Source organism: Rissa tridactyla, chromosome 6 (genome assembly GCF_028500815.1).
Source record: "Rissa tridactyla isolate bRisTri1 chromosome 6, bRisTri1.patW.cur.20221130, whole genome shotgun sequence".
Taxonomy (NCBI): Eukaryota; Metazoa; Chordata; class Aves; order Charadriiformes; family Laridae; genus Rissa; species Rissa tridactyla.
Window position 1 is genome coordinate 55,663,045 of NC_071471.1, and position 12,056 is coordinate 55,675,100.

A 12,056-nucleotide genomic window follows, 5' to 3' on the forward strand; every position below is an offset into this window, starting at 1 on the left:
CTCCTGAGGAATATTCAGATGCAACTAATTACCCTGTAATGAGGCTCCTAAAGCTGACCATCCAACAGGCTTCTGAAGGTGTCCAGCTTATTATACAAAATGATTTTACTTTCTCTAAACTCTTCATATGTGGATGCCATAAATGGTTGTATTCCCCAATGATGAGACAGCCTAAGGGAGGTTTATGGGATTAAATAATGTGATAATTAATTAATTAAGGGCAAATAGGATAACTATGGAAGACACATTCTGCTTGTCAACTGCAGGTTTGCAAATAGTTACTTACATAACATCTGAATGCCAGCTGCAATAAATAAGGACTTTGGACACCATTTTGACAGTAAGAAGCTAGTGAAGTTAGTTAATACATGCATCTCATGGAGTTTTGGAAGGCGTCTGCAGTATTGTTTCCCATTCTAACAGCCTCCTATAATTACACCATCTGCAATTGCAGTTTTCCATGCAGGGATTTTCCCCTATCTTGGTAGTTAAAAAGACAGAGAGCTCAGTGCTACAAGCCACATAGTATTGACCTTTACAGAAGATGTACTTGACATTCACACTTGGTCAAGAAAGGCCCCCTGACACTCAGATTTTTGAGAAGACAAGATGATTCCTGGTATCTGAGACAGTCTTGATGGTGTGTTGCTGGAATCATCTCTAAAGTGTCTCCACAGATTCCATGAGTAAAGCTATTTTATGTTTGTTTTGGTCCTGATCTGTGGATTAGGACAAAATATTTATGTGGGCTGCTAATGACTCTAAACATTATATGAAGGGATTCCAACACATAGTGTATGTGATTTAGCTCAGCAAGAACTGAAATGCTTTGAGCAGGAGTTGCTGAGAGGAATGTTATAGACTGTCTGGGATCACCCACTCTGTCCAAAATAGCTTAAGACCTGAAGGCTCAGGAAATACACATACATTTTCTGTCATTTGGCATATAAGTAGCTACATGTAAATGTTACAAACTTATTTAAAAAAATAAATCTATATAATGAGTCTTGCCACCTATTAACCAGAAGAGCTTTCACTTTTGAGACCCTTTAGAAAGGGAAATAGAACAGCTCTGTTCATAAAGAATCTAGAGCTGAACAATGTAATGCAAGCACCCATACTTTTGAAATGAGGAGTAAATTTACTCCTTAGGTTAGTTTGCATTTTCATTCATCTTTGAAACAAGATGAGAAAAGAAGCCTAGTTACCAGTAAGGTGGTATGAACTTAAATACATAGCACAGTTCTGTGTCTGTGATAGGAGACAGGGCTTGGTAACGTGGGAAGGTCAGTTGCACTGCATGGTATTTAATTTATGCTAAGTGGAAAGCACTTTCATTTTTATAGTACCTTGAAATTTAACAACACTCTGGGGTAGAGAACCCTGCAGTTAAAAGATACCATTGCTTTTTCATAAGAAACCACTGACAGAACAAAACCCCACTGCTTTGCATTTAAAAGCTACCAAAGAATTTAAGAAAAAACTGAAACCTTTGTTTAATTAAGTTCAGAGTGAATTATCCTTATAGGTTAGCAACAATTTTCTAAGCCCTTCTCATCAGTCAAAAGAATTACTATTGTGTTGGTGATGAGAAATTGCGCTAGTCATTCCTAGCTTGGTACTGCGGGAATTTAGTCCAAGTCTCAGTTTCAGTATGTCAAAATGGCATTTTTTTTACCTCTGAAATGATCTTCAAGTAAGTTTTTATTCCTTCACACACACACCCCCCCATCTCCAAAAGCTGTTCATCATGTAATGCATGCAATGCTTTTCATCCAGAGGGAGTTATTATAATGTTATGTATACTTAACCAACATCTGTCTTAGATTAAAAAAAATAAAAATATAAAAATCCCTTAAGTTGAAGTGCAAATATACTGGAGGAGCAGGACTTTCCTCCTGCACTGTGGTTTTACTGCTTGAAACAGAGTAATGCAAGCAGCTCATGCAAGAGTAATGCTGCAAGCTATCACTAGTAACAAACTCAGAGTTACCCATGGGATCTTAACCTAGAACTATATAAAGGAGGTAAGGTGGTAGAAATTTTCTTCTATCTAGTTAGTCAGACACTTCTGAACCAGTTACCATTTTGCTGCAGAAAAAACCACTCTTGATTTTCACCAAAATAAAAACATTTTTTATTCTGTGCTATCTTATGTTATTTTATCTTCTGTGCCTGAGAAGTGCCTAGAAAATTGGTAGGGAAAAGCTCTTCCAGAGGCAGTGAGTAGGGGTACTAGCATCTTGTAATAATTCATGGCAGAGAAGCGACAATTACTCACAAAATAGACCTAAGACATACAGTAAATATTCAGATCAGTGTGTTCCTTTATCATCTCCCTTTAGCTGAAGCTAAGTGTTACTGAGTTGTAGTAAGAGTGGAGGAGCAACTGAAATACAAAACCACCTGACACATCAAGCTGTGCATCCTGTAGCACAGTGGTCTGAAGCTAGAAATAAGTTGCATGGTTTTGTTTTTTTTTTTTTTAAATAAACATAGTACTTCCTATGGAGGCCCAGTGCTTAGGCAATTGCTTTTCCATGGCTTAGTCATCCAGCATTAAATGAGGTGCCTGCAAGATATGTTTTGACAGGTGCTGCTGAGCTGTTTAGTTGAGGCAGTTTCAAGTCATGTCTGCTATTTGCTCTTAGTGGTTCTGGAATGGAATTTTTCTACTGAACTACTACCACTACAACCAGAAATAACTGCTTTATGCTCACAATTTTCAGAGGTGCAAAAGCAATTAAATATCCAAGAGCATGTGAATAACTATCTGGCAAGAATGGATAAAGAGGCCACAGATCTTCAAACCTTCTTCAACTATAGGGGCCATGTCTAAAGGAGATAGTTCATCCCAGTTTATAGAACAGATTTCTTTTTTCACTCACAGTAACATTCCCTTTGTGCACGTCTTGTCACTGTTGCCTTTCCAGAAGGTGAATTCTATTACTCAAGCTCTTGAATAAGGCCTTGAAATGAATTAATAAAGCCTACCTCGGACTTCCATAAATTTGTAAAGCAGAAAGAATTTGAATGGTTGAAATGCTGGGCAAACTTTCGCACACATACTTCTAGTTTTACAGCTCATTCCAATAGAGCAACCTGCTAAATAGCCATGAAGAAAGAAATCTTGGCCTCAGTGCCTACAAGAATTGAACCAACTTATTAAGGAACACTGGCTTCTGATTTCCTCCGATTATGTTGGAATTTACTGAAACAGGTGTGAGACTCTTTTCCCCAAATCACAGCAAGTGAGAGAGACTAGTGGGAGAAGATGTGCCTTTTCAATCAACAGGGTTAGAAGCTGATAGTTCAGGTACTGAGAGGTTGTGAGGTTAAGGAGGATTATGTACTGCCGGATTCAGTGGTATATTCCGAGTACATATGAGAAAAGTACCTATTTACCTCTTTAAGTTAAACATCAAAGAGTATGTATGGTTTCTTGAAGCATGCCTCAGTCCTAGCAAGAACCATTTTCCAATATATTGTTATTTACATGTACTTATCTATGACCAAGAAAACTTTTGGTACAATTTTTTTTTATTTGTACACACACACACATATACTGGAATTAATTAAAACTTCTGAAAATTCAGGACAAAGACTAGTTTCCATTAATAGTTCTCCCAGGCTAATGCAGTAGTTAACTGTTAGCCTCCTTGAAGTTTCTTTCAATCTAACAAGTGCCATCCCAATCAAGTAGCCATGTGTCCCCAGCTTTTGAGAAAAAACAGGAGGAAAATTAAGATGATCTAAGGAATAGGTTATTTTTTGGAATATTGTTTGGCAAATGTAATCAGTTCCATTTTAATCACCCTCAAAACCAAAATTTATTCTCAAACCGCACAAGAACTAATAATTACTCAACTACTTTTTGGGTTTGGATAGTAAATTCTGTTTCACATTATGCAGAACAGCGTAGTGACTTTGCAAGGGTGCCAAGGAATGGGCTTGTTAGCGAGAGGACAACTGCTAAGGCTATTTTTCAGAATTTCCTAGCTTTTACCTATGATCCTGTTTTCATGCTTTCCTCTATCAATCCCCACCCCAGCATACCTAAGAAACCCCCCACAATCAAAAACCCTCCCAAAATAAACAACAAAAAAAACCAAACACAAAACAAAACCAATAACCAAAAACCACATCAACACAAGTTTCAGCAACAGCCAACTACTAGAAAAGAATTCCAAAGCCAGACTTACTAGTGAAACTGGCATTTGTACTTTAAAATGGGAAGCAGGAATTGTTAGCACAGCCTTTCTTATGAGAACAGATAACATGACTGTACTCACGATGCATTAAACAGATTTGATCCTAGCTCTTCCAAAAAGAAAATGTGAATAGGAAGTGGCATGGACACAGAACATTAAATATAGGGTTCCAAAAGCAACATTAAATGGATCCATGACCTTTGTAGTTCTACATCTCCCAGTTCTCTCCATCAGTAAAAAACACTATGCAGACAGACATACTTGTCTGTGGTTAAAAACTTTTTTGAAAAGCAGCTACTAAAAAGCTACTCCAAACAACCCTCAAACACCTACTCCATAAACTTGTCCAAGTTCCACAGTATGCATTTAAAAAGGGGGAATCCTCACAGTGGCCACAATAAACATTATGCCACTGAAATTCTAGTAAAATAGATAATTCTGACTGACGTCACAATACCTAAGCATATCTTTTCTTACAAGCACAGAACTACTCGAAATGCAGGAGAGACCTTAAACAGCTACATGGGTTGGATCCTTCTCTGATAACCGAGGGAGACAGTTAACCTTTAAGAAGCAACTCTAGATGAGGAGGGAATTAATATACTTCAGACCAGGTGACTCAAGAAAATTGTTACACAGAAAAGCTTTTGCAGGGGAAAGAGGATGAAGGAAAGAATCACCATTCAAACAACAAAAAAAAAAAATAGTAAAAAGTATAGCAGAGCGCCATCTAAATCTAAGAGTTTAAGGTAGGAGGGGAGAAAGGGAGAAGCATCTCCTATGTATTTACATAATCACATCTTAGATAATTTGTGCCTTTATGTTGATGTAATGGAAAGCTAACAGAAACCAAGTTACAGATAAGAAAGTACACTGAGATATGCTAGATAACATTTCATATTCCTTGTTCTGAAAAGTAATGGGACATAAATTAGCCATTAGTGAAAAAAATACTTCCTACAACCAGTATTATCTTTCTCAATTAAGAGGGATCGGTGTATTCCTCAAATAAATGCTGCACACGAGCACAACCCAGAGATGTAGTAACTCCCAGCCCCAGTTCTGTATTGCCAGAAGTTGTTTGTGTTGCAGCAAGTCTTTTGCTTTAAGTGTTTGAGACATGCATTCCCTACATCATTTATCAATCACTGGGGGGGGAGGGGGGGAGGGGGCAGAAATGTAAATGCAAGTTTAAAGTCTTATAGTAATTCTTCCTTCACCCCAAGGTATTTCTTTAGGCTATCAACTTAAAATTGATTATATAAATCCCTAGATATGCATTAAAACAACACACACTTTTCATTCAGAAGTTTTGCTACAGGCTTTTGTTCAACTGACAAAGTACACTAGGGAGTGTAAAAAATATTTATTCAACCTAATTCAATGTAACTATAATTTTCAATACTTAAAAACAAGATTTACAACAGAATCATGACCTTCTGCCACTCAGGTGAAATAATTTTATAATCCATACAGTATTTCAGTATTTTTGTAATTGTATTTTTACAATAGCTTTAACTTCCAGAGGAGACAATGAGCTTTCCCATGGAACAAGTTTCAAACCCACTAATTCGCGTCATTCAATTCTTCATGAAACTTTAAAAAACAGTAATAAATTGGTTGGAAATATATACAGTGAAGACCACTGAAAAGCTGTTTCTCAAAATGAGGAATTCTGTAAGAAATACATATTATATTGTTTCAAGACTATCTTACAGAAAGCAGCAACTGTCAGAGGTTGCTACTCTATTTAGAGTTTTATATAAAAGTGAGCCCACTAAGACAAATATAATCAGCAGACTTACAGGATTATAGTAATTCTTCAGTTACAGCAAGAACCTCAAAAGTATTTGATATTGACTGAATGTATAATTTTCAATACCTGTATAGCTTTTGAATACTAGTTGGCCATTATATACACTTTTGTACAGTTCTAAAATATTACATCTCAGTAATTAAGATAAACATACTATAGAAAATGTACCATATTTTGAATTTCTCTAACATATGTTATTGCAGTCAAATATGAAGTCCCTTCTGCATTTACTTAATTTCTGGTGAAAAGAAATGTTTACTTATGAATACTTTCATGAAAAGATTTTTTTAAGCCTTTCTCCATGCATTTGACATACTAATATGAACAAGGAAAAAAACCCCAACTTTGAGAGAAAACAAATAAATTGTTGTTAAGAAAAAAGTTCACATACTAAATCTAGGTTAGCTCTGGTATAAATAGTAAATGTCCATATTATGTTTGTCAAAGTTTAACTTCACAAAACAGTTAATTTCTGTTGAAATTAAGTTTACAAATGCATCAAATAACTGAAGTGCTAATGTCTCCCTCAGCTGGCTACTTTGAACATGTTGTAACAGTAAAGCTTACTGTATAAATATAAACTTAGTTTATTACACATTTAAGATTCCTTTACAGAATGGAGCCAAGTTGCCTTAAGAGTGTCTAGCCTGCTGGTATGTACCATGCTCAGATGAGGTACCCAAAGTGTAGTGTCTCCCCCGTCCACTAGAATCCTTCTGTCCACTAGAATCCTTCCGTCCACTAGAATCCTTCCGTCCACTAGAATCCTTCCGTCCACTAGAATCCTTCCGTCCACTAGAATCCTTCCGTCCACTAGAGCTTGTGTGGGCAGAAGAAAGCCTAGACCTGGTACAGAGCCAAGTTATGCACCCAGGTCTGGAAGATTAGAAGGATGCCCTAATCTGTCAGTTTAAATGTAGCTTTAGTGTCCATTGTTGTTTCCTACACTTCTACTGCTCTTTGTACTTGTAGGGATATTTACATAATGGAAAGGAACATGGAAACTAAACAAGTGCTCTAATACTTAACCATAAGCAACTGAAATTTACTTCCCCCCATGTAATTATTTTACACAGAAGGGAAAAAATACTATCCAGCACCAGTTACAAAACAGTAAGAGAGCCATGAGAAAATACCACTAGGCACTGCAGAAGATACAGCAGGACAGTAAAAATTATCAGTAATAAAAGTCACCTGGAAGCCATGCTAATTTCAACACCTAGTATTTAGGTGACTAAAGCTGACACAGGAGTCCTGGAGTCCTGTAGAGAGTGATCTATCTTCTGCTTTCTGTGACCAGTCATTTGTTTACACTTCTTGTTTGATGCCAGCAAAAACTAAGGAAATCTTTATTGCCTGATGTCCCAAAATTACTTCGCCTTGCTAATGACTTGCATTTCCTTTATAAAAAATTCCCTTCATTGTATGAAATGCTGAACTGGATGATAGCATGGGTATGAAAACACACATAGAAAAGGCATTTGGATACAGCCTACATTAAGTACAGAATTTAAAGTGTTCTTGTTTTGTAGTTGATGCTTTTTTTCCATTCAGCATATTGGCTCAAAGAAAATAATTCAGAAGCCCGTGGCCCAACAGAAATACCCACAAATAATGAAAGCCAAGTCACATTCTTAGGATCAGTGGTTGCTGAAAGGATTTACCCTGCTACAAGACAGTGCTTTATTATATTTAAAGAAAACAAATAGGAGCAGCAACTTATCACAATTCTCCACTACTGTGCAATAATGATGGAACCAATACAACATGGAAACCTGTTAGGTGAGACTGTACGACATCTGGAGATCACAGCCTTATGCTCCTTCTTGCTCAGGATAATTTAAAATTTTGCGGTGAGCTTGGCGCAAATATTGCTGCTGTTTGAAGTAAACCTTAAAAGCTCCTTTTATAGCAACAAAAGCAATTCCACCCTGAAATAAAAAGACAATTTGAAAATCTGTAGAGTTCAGTGTCATATCACTGCAAATGTTCTTTTTAAAAAATTCTGGTCAAAGAAGATTTATTTTCAAATCATACAGCATTTTCTTTTGAAGTTTAACTAATTAGGACAATTCCCAATGAGTAGCTCAAAAGTTTTCTGTCACAATGCACTATTAGAGAGGCTAATGTTACTTAAAGCGGTTACATACTGGATCTGTAAGACCTTTTGAAAGCTTTTATTTGCTTGGAAGTCTGACAAATATTCTTAAAAAATAAATCAAATATATCCTATTTAAAGAACAAAGTAAAATGCATATATCTATCTGCTTTTCTCCCTTCTCTGAATATTATACTATACATGGCACAAGGAATAACACTAATTACCATTCTATAACCAGATTGTGAAAAAGGCCACTTGCCAAAAGCAAGTGTGGAGTGACGTAAAAATCTGGCTTTTGCAAAACGAACTTTTTTTTCCCAGAAAGTTTTACAATATGTTTATATCAAGTCTTCAAAATAAGAGACAGTAAGAAGCCTTTAGTCTGCACGAACAGTTATAATATCACTGTTTCTTCCATAAAGAAAAGAGTGCATAAACATGTTGGAATTGAAAACAGGGGTTGAAGTGACAGGTGACCAGGGATACCACCTTATCAAACTCAGCATGCTTCCCCTTGAAATACCCTCAGAGAGCGTATTGTCAAAGGAAGAGATTTTCTCCTCCCCTTGTCCTTCACCCTCACTTCAACTTCTATGGAGAGTTACTTTTCTCTCCTTATTAAAATGAGTAACAAAGGGATTCTCTCAAATAATTAGTAAACAGAGCTAATATGAAAACATTGATAATATAAACCCCAGTCTTCCCTTGCAGAGACTGTTCTTAGAATATGTTGGTTCCTCATCTTCATTATCACCCTTAATTACTGCAAAGATCTGCCTAATACAGTACCAGATATAAGTTTCAGCCTTGTCTAGAATTGAGATTAGTTTCAGTCACAAGGACTAACTCTCTCACACACGTGATGCTTGTCCACTGCCAAGATAGGCAACCTTAAAAAAACCCTTCCCTTAATCAAATGCCAATCTTAAGGTCTAGATCAATTTATGTTCCTTTTTACTTTTCCTCCCTCCTTCCACAACACTTCATATTCCCATATTATAATTGTTTATGAAACAAACAATACTGAATCTTACCAAGATTGTCCTTTGTAAATTTGAGTTAACACTGCTGAACATCAGCTTGCCAACTATTGTGGCAATAGTAGGGAAAACTAGAGCTCCGCACAGAATACGTGTGGCAGAGACATGATCTGCCAAAGGGTTGGCTTCTGCTGGAATACGAGGAACAGGACATCCAATGCCTAAAGGGATGAGAGTGGGGAAAGAAAAAAATTACATAGCCACTACCTCAAACAGAACATAGAAAGCACGTTAGTGCCCACCCCAACTCCATTACAAATCTATAGCCCAATTACTTTGGGAACTATCCCTCTTCTCAGTGAATATTCTGTTTCCATTAAATGACTGTATTAATTCTTACTTTCAAATAAGACCCACGATTTTTAGTAGCTTGTTTTGTTCCTAAGGCCTTAATTGAAACCATGCTCCTCCTCCTCTTACTCCACCCTTCTCACTAGGTATTATACAAACACAATCTAAATAAACTGAACATAAAACAGAGGGAAGGTGTTACCTTTACTTAAGAATGGCAAAACTACTCACCTATCCCCATGTCCTAAAGGCACAAATTCAACCTTGGCATTTCCTTTCAAATTTGATCACATTACCTGGAAATATGCTGTTCAAAATTTGTAGCTTGTTAGAGTATTTGCGCCACAGTCTGAGCACATAGTCCTCCCAACGAATCATCTTGCCCAATATTAGCATGACTGGGATAGTGGGAAGTCCAATCAAAAGAAATAAAGGATCAGCTCTCTCCATGACGTCAAGACCTTCTTTGTGACCCACAACCTGGTAAATATATATATAGTTGACAAACATAACAAAGACCACAAACTGTACAAAGAATGTAACTTATAAAAATTCTAGTTTGCTTGGGGCTGCTCACACATTTTAAGTTTAAAAAAAAAGAGAATAATACTGTTTTACCTAACATACTCAGTTTTCCCTTTGCATCCTTGGTTGCTTATCAGGTGTAATGCAGATGAGCTACCAGCCCTAGTTTGCAAATCATTAGTCTTGCAGAGAGCTGTAACACAATTCCTTACCATCTCAAGAAAAATTTTGTGTGCTTCCATCTAAGTAAAAGCCTAAACATCTGAAACATCAAAATAGCATGCTTTCCAACATACATAAAAGGATTTACAATTTTAGAATGATTAATTCTACGCTCAGAAATTGATTAGATACTACTCTTTAAAGGGTAAATTTGTAGCAAATATCTCAGGATGCTTTAATAAAAAATTTCTGTTATTTAGAAATACCTTATGGAATAGAGATCATAGTATTAAAAAGTATTGCTTCTCTAGACAATGCAGGAACAGCTACATTATTTTCAACTGTAGTGGAAATAGCATAACTTCACTTGTAGCTTATTTATAAATGCGGTTAGTGCTACAATTTTAAGGGACAGTCATTACTGATGTGTCTAAACCTTTCTATGGCACATTAAAAAAAAAAATCAGACTTTGCCATTTATAAAATGTACATATTAAAACTGTAACAGAACAGTGCCTTTTGTTTTCCTAAAAAGTATGTACTTTTTAAGTAAGTCTTTAGTAGGGCTGAGGACAAAAAAAAGAAACTGACGTGGTAGATATTGTCTACAGTTGTCTCAATTTAAGAATTACTAAATGCCAACAAACTCCTTGAAGTGCTTCTAGAAAGAACAGGCTCTTTCATGACTTCTTCCATAAGAATCCAGGAAGACTAAAAACGCTGAAATAATTATCATTACACTTGTCAGGCACTGGATTTCCTGATGTGTTTTCATTAACTTTTTGTTTTCCCCACGTATGCAAAAAGCTATCAAGTCTTCACTGGCACAACACTTAGAATTAGGTGGTAAGAACATGCAACAATAGCAAAATTTAAAAACAAAAACACAAACAAAACCCAGTACTTCTGGAATAGGTAGGACACATGGAAGAAGTTAGGGTAATGTACCACAGGACTTTCAAACTGTACTTTTTAGCCTTGCTTTAAAACCCATTCCATTTTATTCTTCTAGAACAGGAAGTTATGTTTTATACCACAGCCTCTAAAAATAGGCATAGCAATATTGTTGCTGCCAAAAGATTATTCCCTCAAAAAATACCCAGCATTTGTCTTCCAGCTTCGTCACTATCTTCCACCCAAACTGTGATGTCTGACACTATCCTGTTTTTCCTTATAGTCCTTGCCCATCAAAAAAAAAAGCTTCCAGTATCTTGTCTCTTCTGCTTTAGATTACTATTTCTCCCTGTTTTTGGTAACTCCATGTGATTTGTAACTGACTTAGCTACCACTGGAGTCATAATGTCAATTCTGTATTTATTTTTCTCCATCTGAAGCGTAACCTTTAAAAATAGCTTTTGTGCTTCTCTCTGGCCCTTCAACTGAAGGAAAGGAATCTGAAATGCATCAGGAAACAAGCTGCATTAAACCTAGCAAGTGTGGGGTCACAAAAGGGGTGGAACAGTTTCCCTGCGCTCCTAGTTTAATCTCCTCCATTATAAGCAAAAATAAATTATTCTTCTACCCAGCATGCCATCCATATGATCAAAAAACATTAAATCAGAGGAAGATGCTAATTCTTCTTACCTGGGATTTGACCAGCTGTCTAAACTAATGTTTAGACAGATCCTCATTTCAAAAGCAAAACAACTACAGAAAAGAGCATTTAACTTTCCATTTGGTTATGTAGTCCTAGAGAAGCTAAAAAGGTCATATAAGTTCCTACAGAAAAAGCCTTGGTGTAGCAGTGAGCAAGGACATAAGGACTGGTACATTTCACAGTCCGGTTACAGAATTACAGGCGGTTGCAATGGTCATGTAAGGGCCACAACAAGAACAAAATACCAGATGAGGAAATTTCTAAGTGTACCATTCTGCAATATAGAGACTCATCCCCTGGAATGGAAGAGGTA

The 12,056-nt window shown here is 36.5% G+C and overlaps 1 protein-coding gene across 1 annotated transcript in view; it reads right to left on the bottom strand.

The window, feature by feature from the left end:
* Positions 1 to 5,562: 5,562 nt before the first annotated feature.
* The window catches only part of MARCHF5 (membrane associated ring-CH-type finger 5), a 32,565-nt gene continuing 26,071 nt past the window's right edge, over positions 5,563 to 12,056 (bottom strand). The window contains exons 4-6 of the mRNA XM_054207220.1: positions 9,756 to 9,939; positions 9,163 to 9,329; positions 5,563 to 7,958 (exon numbers count right to left, since the gene is read on the bottom strand). Coding sequence (XP_054063195.1) covers positions 7,842 to 7,958; positions 9,163 to 9,329; positions 9,756 to 9,939 — 468 coding nt within the window. The 3' untranslated portion in view covers positions 5,563 to 7,841. The remainder of the gene's footprint in view (positions 7,959 to 9,162; positions 9,330 to 9,755; positions 9,940 to 12,056) is intronic.